The 17,232-nt window shown below is 35.8% G+C and overlaps 1 protein-coding gene across 1 annotated transcript in view; it reads left to right on the forward strand.

The window, feature by feature from the left end:
- The window catches only part of cntfr (ciliary neurotrophic factor receptor), a 197,266-nt gene that overhangs the window by 88,966 nt on the left and 91,068 nt on the right, over positions 1 to 17,232 (forward strand). Inside the window, exon 3 of the mRNA XM_088910707.1 lies at positions 2,073 to 2,306. Within this exon, the coding sequence (XP_088766833.1) occupies positions 2,073 to 2,306 (234 nt within the window). The remainder of the gene's footprint in view (positions 1 to 2,072; positions 2,307 to 17,232) is intronic.

The raw sequence follows: 17,232 nt of genomic DNA on the forward strand, positions 1-17,232 counted from the left end.
TATGGTTTCAGAGGATTTTGTCCTACATTTCTACAGCATTCCAGAGGACTGAAGTACATAAAACCTAATCTGAATATTGCTGAGACTGGATGGAAAGCAGTTTGCTTGGAGGATGCTAAAGTTTACTTCATGACTAGAACCCTTACAGTACATTGTTGGCCATTTGCTTTAGTGATAGTGTTGAATCAATCTTAGTGAGTTGTATCTCTGCTCATTTTAAAGGTACTGTATCTCATTTGGCAGGCTAAGAGTAAATGGGATAGGAACCATACTTCTCTGCTGAAGCATAAAAAGACAAAATAATTATCGATTACCAATATGTTATTATATTGTCTAGGCTGGATGAAATACCTATTAATAAAGCATTCATACAGTATACAGAAAACTACGAGTTCTGCTAATAACCATTTTTAAACCTATTGAAAGAATTATATTAATAAATTGAAATTTATGAATGTAAACTAAAGTTTTACCTGCTTCACAAAAGTGAAATGAAGTGTTTCTTGTCTTTGGGCCATATAAGGAAAGCTTATTTGTCATGAACCTGGTTTAAAAGCAATTAAGTGTCTCAGAATCCATCTACCTTTCCTATGTACCTTATTACAATAGTGACAGTGCTTTATCTGAATCAACATTAAAACCAAACTTCACAAGGCATTTTTTTGCCAAAGAAACTTGTTTTCCATAATGAGTGTTTGAAGCTAGTTTTTGAACAGTAGCCTTAACAAAGACAAACATACTCTGATTCTGATTTTTAGGCTACTTCATTTATTCAATTATTTATTTATTTTGACCACAGAGTGCACAACAAGGATATAATACCTTATTATACTGTAAATATTATCACTGTGTTCATGAAAAGCACCTTGTATTTCCTCAGGGAATGTTGAGAGAGCACAGTTCTATCAGTTCCATTTGTACTGTAGTAAAGGCCATTTCCATTTGATAGTGAACATTTTTTGTTTACCAAAGTAAAATGAAAAAAGCAATTTTCTCTGTTTACTTTTTGTAATAACCTAGATTCCACACAAGGAAAACAGTGAGGACTGTTCACGAAGTAGTTCAACAGATTTTGTTGATTTTCACTTTATTTCACCACCAATCACTGTGATAATCTGGCTTTCATTTAGTCACAAATATATATTTTACATTAGTTGAAAAAGTGTGTGGTAATGGTTGTCCTTGACTGTCAATACTTCAATTAACTGATTTTATGCCCTTGCTGTAAGTTGGTTTTTGTCAACATATTAATTGACAAAAGGTAAATAATGACAAATCCTAAAATTAAGAAAAAGAAAGATTGCATTTAAAAGAACACCTCAATTTACCAAAATATCTGTACCCATTCTTTTTTAAACGAAATATGAAAAACACTCAGATTTGGTCAGCACAGTTAATTTAACTAAATCAGTTATGGCAAGTTAAACACATTCCAGTGTGATTATATTGTTTGGTCTTTGAGATCTTTGTAGTTGTGCCTGTCCTCGGAGTAATTAGTCATTGACTAGGTTGTCTGAACAGTAGCAAGTCCTCATCCCAGTATTGCTGCCCATTCTACATCAAAGCCACAGACGGGAGTGCTGGATGAATATTTAAACAAGCAAGAAAAACTTACTGACATTAGCTAACATTAAAAAAAATATTTTGCTTGCAGTTACATTTAGTAAACTGGAAATGTCTGATATGGTTTGACGAGGTTCTTATATTGTATTTTGTGGACAGAAACTGAGTTTCCTGCTTGAGCCTTTGCTTTGCTTACAGGTTGTACGACCATCCCCGACAAAACAAATATGAATTACAGCTATGTTTCCTCATTTTTTCCTTGATCATTTTGGACCTCTTATTGCTTTTTCTACATGTTGAGGCTTGGTTACTAATGGGAATCTGAAAATGTTTTTGTGTACTGAGAGCAGGAAGCTGATTCCGAAGCAACACGTATCCAGGAAATGGAGGCTCTGGAAAAGACAGTTCATTTATTTGAGGAGAGAGCTATAAGTAACATTATGTGGTGGCTATTTCCCTTATATTTTTGTACACTTTAAGACTAAACTGGCTGGCCTCTTGCCCCACAGGAGCGAGAATCCAGTATGAGAAAATTGGAAGTGACGTAACCATGCAGTGTGGCACACTAGACCACGATGCCTCCGTGACGTGGAAAGTGAACGGTACTGACGTGAAACGGGAAAAGGTGGAGGAAGGCCCAAGGCTTATCCTGAAAGGGGCCAACATAAGCGACAATGGATTCTACAGCTGCTTCGAGAATCCACATGGAGACCGGAGGGATCAAATTACGCTGCGTGTGGGAAGTGAGTACAAAAGTTTTTGTTTATTTCTGCATTCACCTTCTAGTGTTTTTTTCAATGTATCTAATCTCAATTTAGTTCGTAAGTTGTTATATACTGCATATCACAATGTTCTGTTAAATATTATAATATTACTGCAGTTCATACTTAATTTCAAAATGTTTAATGTGCCTTCCACTGCATTCAATTAATATTCTATTAGAAACCAGTTACAGTACATTACATGATACATAAATGAAATGGATAATGATCTTTTAGGTACTCCCCTCCCAGTGAAACTGTCATAGATTCATATCCATTGACATCGGTGAATCAGCTTTCATATCAAGAAACCAGAAGGAAAGTCTCAAAGGTTATGTGGTAAATGTCAGTGACTCACAAAACCAAAGCTTTCCATGAAAATTTCTTTGCATGGTCAGAAACAACCCATTCTTTGTTACTATAAACACATTTTTCACCATCTCAACAGAAGTTGTACTGGTTTCTGGGACATCAAGATATAGTTTATTTTATTTTACTACTGGCAATTTTACATTTTTGATTGAGATGGCAGCTAAATTAAGACCTATTCTTTGTTTTTTGGACCCCATTCCTATGTCCCTACTCAAAGCGAGGTTCTTTCCTTTGTCCATTTCATACTAACAGTACGTATTTCATACTTTGTCCATTGAAAGACTTTCAATGAGTCTTGTAATGGGTTTTGTTAAAAAAACTGGTATTGTAGTATTAAACAGATACTATCTAGTTTCCAGTTTTTTTTGCAAATATTCTGAAACTGACAGTTGCAGCTAAATTACAGTTTAATCTTGCATCTAAAGGAGCTCTTTAGACCTTTTGACAAAGACACAACACTGAAACAATGCTTAAAAATTTAGTCAGTAATGTGCTGACAGTTTCCAGTTCTGAGCCACTTAATATTATTCTCCTCCTGGACATAAATGCATTTTGTGATTCTGTCAATCCCGTCACTCTAGAGGAGTGTGAATGAAATTGTTTACACATCACTCGTACCTGACTTCATTGATTCAGCTCTTTTTTGGTTAGCTGAAGAATCTTGATTTTTTTAAAAATCTGATGCTGATTTAAGGTGTACTCAAGGTGTTCCTCAGGGTTTTGTGCTGGGACACTTACTATTTAGAGTTCATACTGTATGTTTTGTCTCTTGGTTAGGATTATTTGGCATCAAGGACTGGAGTTTAATTACTATGTTGATGATACTCAGATTTATCTGCAGACCAAATCAGTTACTTCTTCTGCAGTTTCTGCACTTTACAGGTGTCAATCTAATGTTAGGGTATGGATACAACATATTTCTTATTCTTTAGATAAACTTTAAGCAAAGTTAAGCTCCTAGAACCCAGCATTAGCCTTGTAAAGTTAAACACGTTGATTTCAGTGCCATTGTCAGTAGTGCTAAAATTAACCCCTTGAAGGATATTTTTGATCCTTTTGATCCAGGGTTTCATTTAAGCATTTAGCAGTTTTCATAATAATGTAACGCAACGGGGGCTCAGGCGGGCGCCCTTGCCGCATCAGGTCGGCCCCACACTGTCCGGGGCTCGAACCCGGGACTTCCGCGTCTCTCTGCAGCGACCTAGCCCCGTGAGCTAAAGAGAGATCTCTCTACAGCCCAGTAGCTGTAGTCCTGCTATCACAGGGAAGGGCGGTGACGTCACCTGCTCTGGTACGCCGGCTCTTACACAGTACCTGTCGGCCGTAAGCGTTACAATATGCTGCAGTTCTTACACTCCTCATCAGAATATAATTCATTTCATTTGGGAATTGCACTGGCTTCCTGTAAAATTTAGAGTAGACTTCAGTGTTGTCTGGCTGTAAGGTAACTGAATGGTCTTGTTCCAAGTTACCATAATAGCTTTTTGGATGAGTATGGACTACTGTGCTCTTCAGCACTTTAATCTCCGGTCTGCTGATTCAGGTTTTTCTTACTCTACCAAAAACATCTCTTGTGTCACACCACATCTGTGGATCTCATTGCTCAAATCCTAGAGTCTCTGTCACTGTCAATATTTATGAAACCTGCCTTATCTATATATCTTAGAAAGAATTCTTTCTTTACGGAAATCTTTTCTCTGTAGTTTTTAATTTATTATTTAATTTGACAAAGGGGGTTCTATGGCCTCACTTTGTTGATATTTTACTTCCATTATATATCTTACATTTTGTATAAAGAAATATGTTATTGTTGTAACCTTCACTTCCTCTTATAAGCTTCATTGAAAAAATCCAGTCCAACCATTTAGATATTTTTACATTAGCTTACAGTCAAATAGTTTTGAATGTTATGTTTCAATATGTATTTTTTTAATGAAACATAACTAATGAACCAATTTTTATTAGCATTACATTTTCAAAACCAGAAGAAAAACATTTTGGTCATAACTCTTGTAAATTATTACAAAATATTTCCTTAATGTTTTCCACTAGCACATTATTGTTAGGGTATATAAATTACACATGTAAACGGTTATTTCCTTGTAATAAATTTAGAGCATTAATATTGTATGACTGACAGGTTATAACTTGCCTTTAGTCATGCCTAATTTCACATTATTAAAACTGCACTGATTGTTCCCTTAAATCATTATTTTCTGTTTTAGAGGTAAGATACTAAATGTGTATCTTGGTGCTTTTTTCAATCTTCAAGTTGGTGTAGACTGGCTGACCACTAAGAGCCATTGTTAATAGTAATGTCCTTCTTCTTAAAGTTGTGACTTAAATGATGATGTATCATGACAAAATGGGTTTTCTTTTCAAAATTATTATTTGGATTCAAAACTTGCATCTACGGGTATCAAAAACAAGAGTTATTCCTTAAAATATTGTAAAATTCTCTTATAAACTCCATTTGTATCTTACATAAATAAATAATGTTTCGAGTTCTTTAAAGGACATTATTCTTATTATATGTCTACTAATTAGCATCTAGTTTATTTACAATATCATTAAAATGTTATGGTGAAACATTACCTCTTTGTTCAGAGTCTGGAAACCATGAGCAATATAGAAAGTTTTTAATTCTTCATTTCTCCATTATTTTTCATCTCATTTCTATTAAAAGAAAGACAGTAAAATCTGATGTTGACTGCTTGGCTGTAATATGCTCTTTTTGAGTGCTGTAATATTGTGTTACCTCTCCACTTTTGTATAAAAAACATTATGAAGTATATTGTAAAATTGTGACAAAAAGTATTTAGCTGAGATTATCAATATGAATATTGTTCTCTTTTGTGTTGTAATTTTTTAAAAAAGGTAAGTAAAACACAAGCAATGGAACTGATAAAATACGACTTTTTGTTGTTTCATTGTGAGTTGTATATTTGACTGTACAGTTCATTTTTTCTTCTTTTGTTTTGTTCTCATGGTAAACAAAATGTTTGTGGTATGACATTTTATTTGGGTTATCCATTTTGGTTATTTAGTATTATTATGTGTTATCTTCTTAATCAGTAATGACTTACAAGGATATAAGAATGGTTATAAATGAGAGAAGCCCATTCAGCCCATTTAGCCTGTTTAGTAGTTAATTGATCCAAGGATCTTAACCAGCTGTTTCTTGAAAGAAGCCAGAATTTCTGCGTCAACAACATGATTGGATAGTTTGTTTGACTCCCACAACCCTCCCAACATACAGTATTTTTCTTTCTTCAGCATGTTTATAAAAGTGAATATTCTCACGGTGTGTTTTAAGAAAAACAGTAAGAAAACAGTGTAATTTAAGAACAAAAACTGTTAAAAAAAAGAAGAGTTTTAATGACATCAAAGAACACAAAATATTACAAAACATGTTGTAAAGCATTACAAATCCCGAATGTCTCTTAGCAATTGTGGTGATACGATTACCTATTTACAGTATGTAGGTGTCGTTTAACACTGCAAAACTGCACCTTAGAAATTAGGCAAGTAGTTATACTAGAACAAGTCTTTTCAGCTCAATGCATAAGGAAGGCTCTGTTGATGTTAATGATGGTGAAGTTTGAAAAATGCTCAAGTAACAAGGTGCTTGCCACAGTGTTGAAAAGTCACAGATACCAATGGATTAGCTCTGGAGGTTTTCAGGCAGTGCCTGTGGGACTTACGAGGGAATGTTTTGGGGTTGTTGGATCCAAACTCGGGAACAGCAGGCTGTCGGTCATAACTTCACATTTTATTAGCTCTACATCTGCTGCAAGATGCTGTGTAATAATAAACCATGTCAATCCGTTTAGCAGCGCTGAGGACTTACACAGCATTAAAGCCTTGTTCCCTGCTGATTCCTATTACAAGGGATTCCTCCGTGCTTAACAGAAGGTTCTGCATTTTACAGGAGAAATAGAGAATGTATAAGCTGACACGGAAAGGCAGGGAAAACTGGGGTAAGAAGAAATGTTTTTAAATCATAACTACCACACCCCCATAGTTTTAATACACATATAAACTGATTCAACCTGCTTAACAAACTTTTATAAATGTACAATTAACTTTCATTTTTTAGATGAAGAGGATCAAAACTGTCTTTAAAATGTGAACATGAACTATAAAATCCAAAAACAATAATACATATTATAGCACAAAGGCACCATAGTCTCCAGTGAAAAAGGACCTGCAGTAACCTTGCCTGTCTCTGCACCAAATTGAGGTTTGTTTGGTAGTCTGTTAAAGCCTTACACTAGAAAGACATTAGCCCATCACTAATGCCATGACATGATATTTCAATTAGGCTTAGTGAAAGACACACTAGTTAGGGCTTCCTCTAAGGAAAAATAGCTCTTGTACCAGTATATCTATGAACCTCATCCAACAAATAGATCAAAGCTTTGAATGGGGTGGTGCTCATTCCACATAGTTTTGACATTTTTCATGTTTTGACACTTTTGTCAAATGTACCCAAGTTCTTTGAGTAATGTAACTCAAGAATCTTTATGATGATATTACATTTTTAAAAAGGGTTAAATATATCACACATTTGAAGAATGCCCAAAAAGTACATTTTTGTCATTATAATTCATATGCAAAAGTAAATAAATCGTAATTTATTTTCTTAAGCAGGAACTGATTGCTAATTTGCAAAAGTAAGCTCTGCTTCTGTTTTTTAATTATTTACAGGATTCATGCCAGTTCATGTACTGTATCTGACAGCCCTCATATCGTTTTACAATGAAAAAACATTTTGGAAAGGCCTGTTCAAAGGTGATCCTTAGAGAGTGCTGTCTCCCCTCAATCCCAAGCCTGTTATGATTTTTCTAAATCCCTTACTTCTGGCAGTGCCTTCTGAGTATAACATCTTTGATGCACACTTACAATATCTCAGCCCTATCCAGGGGATAGAGCCCATACTTTTTAAATTCAATCACTTTGGCAAAGCACTTATCTCGTTATCCCTTAGCGTGACTCTGATCCCGCCTTTCTGTAAACACAGAGATCTTTCTAGCATGGTGTCAGATAATGACAGGCCCATTACTCTATTTTGTTTGAGTATTAATTCATTGTATTACGCACCATCCCTACTTCGTTAGATTGCCCTACTGGGTGTCTGATTCTCATAAACCAAATGAAAAGAGCTGCATTCAGAAACTTCGGTCCCATCCTTTATCAGGGGAATTCCACAAAGTATTACATTTTGGAGTACACTTATTACTGAAAGAATAAATAATTGTTATTTGAATTTCTGAACAAGCAATAATCATGCTAAAAGAGCATTTTTAATTAAATTTGTTGCTGGATAATTGCTATTTCTTACATTGGTATATATATTTTTCCATCTTCCTGGAAGGAAGATGATATAAAGCAGATCTTTTCTCAGAGAACAGAAAATAAATATTTTACCAGTTTTTCGCTTCATTGCTACACCTATTTTCCAGTACAAAATAAGAATCCTATGAAAATGGACAACTAGGGTCATTGCCTAGAATTTAAAGGATAAACTATATAAAATAAGATTTATATTTTTAATAGGGGAAAAAAGAAAAACATGGAAATTGGGCTCAGAAGTTACAAGGCCACAAGCCATGAGAGCAGTCCTCCTGTTCATGGAGCTGTATTAGGGCAGGAATCATTGTCAGTGTTGATGAGGTCTTTGTGGTCCAGCATAACACCACATGTCTGAATCTTAAACAGAAAAAAAACAATTTAATTGAAAAGCATGCAACTAAATCCCTTTAGTTATAGAACTACACATCGCCAGCTTGAATTTCCTTTATGCTCATGGAGCTCATTCTAATTTATTGCCATTCATTATCTCACAGACATATTTAATTTCATACCTGGACCAGAACTATGTTCTCAAGGCTTCTTACCAGTTGTGGCAACTTTCTGTAAGGTGTAGTTTCATCATTCTGCTTGCATTTTCTATCATTTGTGCTTTTCTTGAAAAGCTGCAAAACTTTTTAGTATAGCAAGCTATGTGCAGTAGCCTCTGTGAGTAGGTGCTGGAATCAATCACAATTAATGCAGAATTAATTTAAGATCAGCTTTTATCAAAAAGCCATCCACCCAAGACCAACCACAATTTATTATGCCTTGTGTCTTTCTGGCTTATCACTGTTACATGGTAAGATCGTGAAGTTTTATATGATATATTTAGAGTAATTTATAGTTTTGTTTTGGGAGGTTTTAATTTCTTAATAAATCCCAGAAACTAATCCACAATGGTGAGTTCATCCCTTTTTGTTCCAGGGTTTAACTGATTGCTGTGATTAATTACCACTTGGGAATATGGCAACCAGTTCAGCCAAATGTAACAGAATTTTAACATGACTAATCTTGAATAAACTCTGAAAGAAGCATAAATTAAACCTACATGTACAAGCAAATAAACATAAAATCACGGTAAAGTGTCCTTGTCTTTTATGAAGCTCCATTTTGACTGAACTATATAGCCTTGGCATATTGTTTATGAATTCTGCGTATCCACAAAAAATTGTGCTGAGGCTTTTCATTCTAAGCCCAATGCTTTATTAAACTGCAACATAATCAACTAATTACTACTAAACAAGAGTAATTGCTTATTAATATATAGTATGTAAGAAAGAAAAGGTGGATTTCAATTACAGTAGCTGATAGCTAATAGAAGCACCATGCAAAACATAGCTTTGCAATTTGTTATTTTTTGCCATTTGATACCAATAATTTTTTGTGCAGTATAGCAAATTTAAAACCAATTAATTTTCTGTTTCTTGCTCACCTTTAGCTGCTACCTAATAACATGTTTTTCTTGTTTACTCATGTGAGGCAAGTTCAGATTCATATTCAGTATTTTTTTTTTCAAATAACCAACCCCTGTTTTATTTGTGATGTCATTTTTGACCGGTTTGTTTTTCATTATGCAAGAGATGGCAAGGTGGAAACAAACAAGTCTGTTTTTCATTATTCAAAAGTTAATGAAAAAGGAACCAGTTTGTTTCGCTTTATTCACAAATTGAAAAAAACGTTTGTCTTTCTGTATTAGTGAAACATGACATTCCAGTAGGTTTTTTATTTACTTTGTAATCATTTTGTTTTTCATTATTCTGGAGTTTAAAAGGGTAAAAAAAAAAAGTAGAAATAGAGCAGTTTTGTATGAAAAATGAAACGTTAACTTGGAAAACAAAGAAAACATATTAGTTTATATATTTATATATTGTGATATATTTTTGTTCTTTTTCATTATGATTTTACATAATTTTCCATATTACACCTTAAAGCAGAAAAATGGTGAACGTCGATCTCACTTCATCCAGCTTAATGGACAGAGGCCTGATTGCATTAGTGTGAGATCATTCTGTCTGAGCTTCATTTTCCAAGATTCAATAGCTCTCCCACATCCATTGAACAGACTCAACAGTGATAAGGAGGTATGTGGCTGGGTGATGAGGCAAATTTTCTCACAACTTCCTCTCCTCTTAAAGTATAAATATTAATAAATACGATAATGTAGTATAATGTAGTGTTAGATTAGTATTGTTTGTTTCAAGAATACAATAGAAAAAACAAGCAAGCATTACAATTGGACATTTGGTACACAAAAAGACTACGTGACAAGCAATTATGTGTGTTGTTGCTTTATAAATGAAATTGCTAAATTATTCTATGATTTTCACAAAAGAATTACTGAAGAAATGCAAATGTGAAACATATTTAGTGTATATTCTTTTGACAAAAGTATCTGAACAAATCCACAATGTGAGAGATGCACATTTGGTACAAACAGAACATGCAAGGATCAAATAGCTTTCTCATCCAGGATGAACAATGTGTGTGAACCGCAGGCTGCTGTTGATGAAAACTAAAAGAGTGACAATGACAGTGTGACAAACAAGATACTGTGACATCAGTGAGTGGGATAGGTTAGCTTTCCTGGGTGCAAGAAACATGGATTCAGGACTATGTGACATAGTGCAAACCCTGTGAAGTGATTAAAAACCTGTCTGGCTTTTCTGTGACCCAACTTGCTGATGCAATTAGTGCTCATTCTGTTGTGACCTTCATAGTAAGTGATCTGACTGCCAGTTTCTTATATAGGGTAAGGTGAATAATAGAAGATCTTTTCTAACTCATTAAATACAATAAATACACTGCCTTTATTAACAGTTGTCCTCTAGAAAAGTATGTTTCTTGAGGACCTAAACATTAGCACCATTACAAGTGCTTGTCCATATCTCTACAAGAAACTGTAGGTATTACAGTTGGCAGCTTTCTTTAAGCTGTAATTACAGATGCAGCCATTCAAAATGGGTGGGGTATTTCGCGGTATACCCCGGTGGGCGTGTCACATCAAAACGCAGTATCACGCAGTATCACGCGGTATATCGCGTCATTTGACGTCATACCGGAAAGTATCCGGAATCACCTTGTAAAACCGCCAGGAGGAGCCAATAAAGCTTAACCTCTCATGTAAAGCATTTGAGCTTTTAAATTTAAACTGTGTATTACAGCATGTTAATCATCAGTCATTAAAAAGTTGGTATATTTTATGAAAGCAAGATTGCTCAGTTGGGCAAAAGTACACAACCTACCTTTATCATAAATATTTTAATTATGCAGAAATATTTTATGCATCAAAGCCTTTTCCGAAGATATTACTCATATTATTAATAATGAATGACCTTGGACAAGCTGTAAACTCAAAGTATTACGCTGGTCCACATTATTTGTAACCGTCATTTTAAATGAAAAGACTTTATTTTTTCATCGACAAAAAGTAACAACACAGCATTTCATTGATCTAACTAACAAGGACGGGACATTAGCTAGCCAATATGATAAAGGAATAAATTACTTTTTTTGTTTATTTCTTTAGCACATTTATTTGAACATTTCCATCGATTGTACAAGCACTGAAAAACTGTCCAATCCCTAGTTCGTCGGGCATTTTCTTTTAGTATAACAGACATAAAAACTCCCTTGCTTTTAACAGAGCGTTTCATAATTTCTAACAACGAAAATTATTTAAACTGCGACACTTATCATTCAACCAGAGCTCAAAATATCACAAGGATCCTCAAGAGCACAACAAAGACTGTTTTAAAAGATACTTGTACCAGATACATGAGAATCCAATTTTTTTTATCTACATCTTTAAAATTTATCACACAGTAACAAGTCAAATTTCAGGGGCGTCCGTATACCAGAGATTATGGTACCGCTTCAGAAGGGTGTCAGCCAGTCAGATTCCAGGACCGGAATTATCTGTTTTATAATCGAGAATATGTAAGCACGTATCTAAATAAATTCATCATGATATTAACTTAAGGATCTAAATTTCCAAATTTATGTATCTATATAGCTGGTAGTATTACTGTATTTCACCTTCTTTGTAAACATGTTTTGTTAAAACCCGAATCGCAGGTGGATTCTGTTTTTTGGTCTGTTATGGTCTGTAGCTCAAATCCTGCTTAACTAAAAATTAGACGCGAGAAGAGTATTATTGAACAATGTTGTGAGGCTCTGGCGGAATTTCTCTGTAAACTGAAGAGTTATAGAGGAGACAGGTTGTGTATCGCTTCTTTTGACACTTGTAAAAAAAAACATTCCAATGTTAATGCAACACGGAAGATAATGTGGTCGGAGATGTGATCGGAGCTCCGGAGGGCCGACACCAACGCCGCGTAGTTGTACCGCTGGTCCCCGGGTACATCCAGCAACGCCTGGCAGGGCTTCCCCTCCAGGACGGTGGCGAGGTGGCCCACCATCTCCACCTGAGACCAGCTGTTTGCCCAGGCTGCCATCTGGAACTGGGCCTCAAACATTTGCCATGGGATCTCCCCATTATAACGGCTCGGTCTCACTGGCGCAGGCTGGAGCAGGGGTGGCGGGCTGGACCCCGCTGGTCTGGCGTCTCTTTCCTGCCACATGGCCTGAGGCGACCCGGGAAAAGGCCCCCCTTCCGCTGAGTAGGTCACCGTGGGGTAGCCCTGATAAGGGCTGTGGCCACTGGCGGTGCTGAGGGGTCGTCCCGGCCCGTGGCGGCTGCTGCTCGCCCCCAAAAGGCGCTTTAGGGGGTCACTCGGCTGCTGTGGGAACCGGTGCTTCTCTGAGTCCGACATCATCGGCTGTTCACTGTCCATCCTCCCGCTTCTAACACCAATGTAATGAATTTGGGTTCATTGAGGATGAACACAGAGACTCAAACCTGTGGAGTTAAAAACTGCGCTTTATTTCTTCTATGTCACCACCCGCCAGCAGCACTCCCGCACCCAGACGAGAGAGAAACACAAGACAAGCCCGCCAAGAGCGCGGGCCCGAGAGAGACAGAGAGAGAGAGAGAGACAGAGAGATAGACAGAGAGAGAGAGAGACACCAAGGGGTGCGGAACCAGGGAACTATTTACATGGAAAACGGGCGATCTCCCCAGACTGTACGTCCGTTTCACTGTTACCTGGATACCTCTTGGGGGATATCCTCTATATCCTCTTGGGGGGAATATGCTCTTGGGGGATATTCTAACAACAAGTGATTATAAGACGATCTGTCAAAGTGCAATGAAATACAATATGCTGGACAGTATGCTTCTCAAAGCGCTTTACAGGATAACAACAATAACAACAACAATTTTACAAGTCCTGGGAGGAAGAATATCATCAATATTAATAATAATATTAATAATAAACTTTATTTTATATAGCGCCTTTAAAGGTGGCTTTTTTTTAAAAAAACTTTTTTTAAATGCATTTGCATTTGCACACAGAACAGTGTTTACTTGAACATGGAGATGCCATACTGAATAATTCCTGCACACAACCATTGCAGCGGAATTTGCATCATTTGGCAGGGCTATGATTCATACAAGTGGTGGTGGATTTGGAGACAAAATGTATTTACATTGGGTTGCTGTAAGTGGAGCACTAATAAGCCCAAAGCTCTACTTATTATTTTACAAAAGAATGCACCTGACAAGCTGGACAGTATGCTTCTCAAAGTGATTTACAGGATAACAACAACAATAACAACAACAATTTACAAGTTCTGGGAGGAAAAATATGATCAATACCTGTGAAACCGATTTGTTCACAATGTACTGTAGACACAGAGTGTTACACCAACGCATTAGCATGTTAAAGCGATTCCATTGAGGAGCCGGGCGCGATAATTGTTTTGTTCCTTGATACAGTATCTGATCTGCAAGGCCATTTGAAACAAAACAAAAACTAAAAATAAGATACAATCTACAGACATTCACAACATAAACATATCTTAAAACATTTAAATATATTGTTAAATTATTACTTTAGATATATACTTTAGGTTACTGAAACAGCCAGTTACTAAAATCGTTGCAATTTTGTTCTTGTTTGGAGGTGGGGATATTCTGACAACAATTGATTTAAAGACAATCTGTCAAAGTGCAATGAAACAATAATTACGCTGGGTGAACGTTCCGAGGTCAAATTCTTCCGCGACAGGGGTACCTTTAAAGCGCAGACGACGGCACCGAAAAATTTTGGCGCGCCTTCTCTTTAAAGCCCTGGCCAAATACGAAGACAGTACGTACAGTTATAATTCAAACTGAATTAAAAACTACTCCTATTTGGCATTTTAGTTATGGAGGCGGAAAGACGCCCCCCCATCTCTGGGTGCCTGAGTTGTCGCCATCTTTAACCAGTTCCGAGTAGCAGCAGGTAGAGACACGTTCGAAAAAAAGTTCATCCCAGCTACAATACATTATTTTTAATATTTTTGTGGTAAGAGGGAGCAAAACATCAGTATTTACTGCCAGTAATAAGTGTACGATCTATAGTTAAAATCTGAGCCTAAATAAAAAGAAAAAGCATTTTCAGAGAGCAATTACACTGTGTTTATGTAGAATAAGTGATTAGGTTTATGAGCAATCTAATTACTTATTCGTTTAAAACACTATATAAAATAAAGTTTAGTATTAATTTGCTGGACAGAGTGGTGAACATTATTATGCAGAAGGCAAAGATAACGATTTACATTAAAATACATTTAATTAAACACGGGTTTGTGACTTAAATGGGAATGGGGGTGACAGGAACTCTTAATCTAAATAAAAATAAAATAAATAAAACAGGTTTCGATAGTTAAAAACCACTTTTTATTGCACGAAACACGGGTGATTTTTCTTCCTCCTGATCAGTTTAGAAATCTGTGTACGCTGTAAGGTTTTTACTTCTTAATTAAACTTTTAAAATACACGTTTTGAATAGAAAGAAATCCTCTTCCTGGTACAGTATGTATAGCAGATCAACACGTCTTTTTTCCCCAATCAGAGGGGTGTCAGCCAATCACCATTCTGAAGCCCTACCATAATCTCTGGTATAGGGAGACCCCAGAATTCTGTCCCATAGTTTAGATAGATGATAGATACTTTTATTGATCCCGTGAGGGAAATAAAGTAAATCATTTTCATTTTAGGAAATTATTAAACGCTCAGTTAAAAGCAAAGGAGATTGTCTGTTATAGTGGACATAAACAAGAGTTTGCTGCGGCGTTATTGGAAACCAAAATTTAACAAAAAGTCGCTGGCATTATATCCTAGAAGACACAGACCGGCGCCAGACCGGGAAAATGCCCGCAGTGTAAAAGAAAATGCCCTAGGGATTGGACAGATTCCAAGTGCTTGTACAATCGATGGAAATGTTCAAATAAATGTGCAAAAGAAATAAACAAAATAATCATTTATTTCTTTATCATATTGGCTAGCTAATGTCCTCTCTTTGCTAGTTAGTGGCTGTGTTTCTGCGTTGGGTAGCAACGGGTGACTACGTTCTCAGGCGGAAGATGTAAACCGCTTAATTTTCGTGTTAAATAATTTTTTTAAATTAAAATTCATTCTATACAGCAATCGCATATTTGGGTACCGTTTCATAAAACTTTCATGCTTAAAATGTTTAGGGAGAAATGGAAGACTGGTGTGTATTTTTTCTTTAAACTACCAAGACAAGCCATACACAGTACAGTTTACATACAGTAATGTTTATGTTCCTAAATTAATATCGTTTATGACCTTCAGATGCGTTATGCTCCTCTTCTTTTTATGCTCAGCTACTAAAATTTCCCTTTAGTGGTAAAATTTCATATAAATATTCAATACTAAGCGGATTAAAATGTGCACAGTAAAGAGATTAAATGATTAAATCTTTTCACTACCGACCAATGCACCACGAGTGCTCCTGTCGGTCATTTTGGCCAGCCAATCACTTACCGCGGTGCCCTGTGGTGGCTTGTGGGTAGTGCATTTTGAATGGCTGCATCTGTAGGTACAATTCATTACTGTAATACTTTTCTGATAGATATTATCTTCTTATATTTTTGCTGTTATTAAGGTAATTATTTTTTAAATAATAAATACAATCAACAGGTGTACTCCAATGTATTAGACCCTAATTATATCAACCTATATTGATATAATTAAAGCCTAACAAAAATGTTAATCACTATAGTATGCCTTGTGAAAAAACATTTTCAATTTTCCTGATAATGACTGATAATGGGAGTCTGTTGCAGTTTGGTGATATTTTATTTGATACTCAGTATATAACATTAGTTGATTCACTTACAAGTAGTTTGCACTTGCTTACTTACTCCCTTATTTTCTCTGCCCAATTAACACAATCTTTACTATAACAATGCAATGCAATTAACATGAATAATTATTGTATGTCATTCAAGGAAGACATACTGTACTGTATAACAAGATATACAGTAAATATACAGTAATTGTCAAGAAAACAAGACAATATCTCCCTTTCTATGCTATTCAACCAAAACAGGGGACACTCAGATATGCTATGATGCATATAAGGATTTCTATGAACAAATTCAACTCACTTATTTAAAAGGACATGGGGAAATAATTGTGAACCATTAAAATGTCCTGCAATGATATCAGTGGTACTCCCAGGCTCAAAGTATATTCTGCCTTGAGCTGGAGCATTAATGGGTTGATTTGTTAACAGCGCATAAAAAAAGAAAGCTAAGGTATTGTTCAACATGGGAAATGTGTCTGTCACTGTGATGGCAGGCAAAGGACATTCTATGATGCATGAAGATGTTGTCTCGGTACTATGCAGCTGTGACATAACCCTGACAAAAGTGAAGATCAGTTCTGCCAGTCGTAGCAGTGCTGTCCTTCTATCAATCATCAGAAACAATTGCAGGAATTGGATATCATTCTCTCACATAACACCACACAACAGCATGGCTGCTGAGTTTTAGTATGAACCTCCACTATACTGAGATCATTAAATATTGCCACCATAACACAAACCATTGCTGCTTTCTACATTAATTTAACTGCACTATAAAATACTATGACCATAATAATACCATCATGGGTGCAAGCCTAATTTTGTCTTACAGTTACATCCATGATCTATTAATGTTTCACCTTGAATTTCTGTTTTAAATTCAGAGACCCCTACTTTTTGAAAAAAATCTATTAGAGGTTTTTAAAAAACTACTGCTTTTGATAAACCTCAAATTAATTATTCCT

The sequence above is a fragment of the Atractosteus spatula genome, chromosome 3 (assembly GCF_055471065.1).
Source record: "Atractosteus spatula isolate fAtrSpa1 chromosome 3, fAtrSpa1.hap1, whole genome shotgun sequence".
Classification (NCBI taxonomy): domain Eukaryota; kingdom Metazoa; phylum Chordata; class Actinopteri; order Semionotiformes; family Lepisosteidae; genus Atractosteus; species Atractosteus spatula.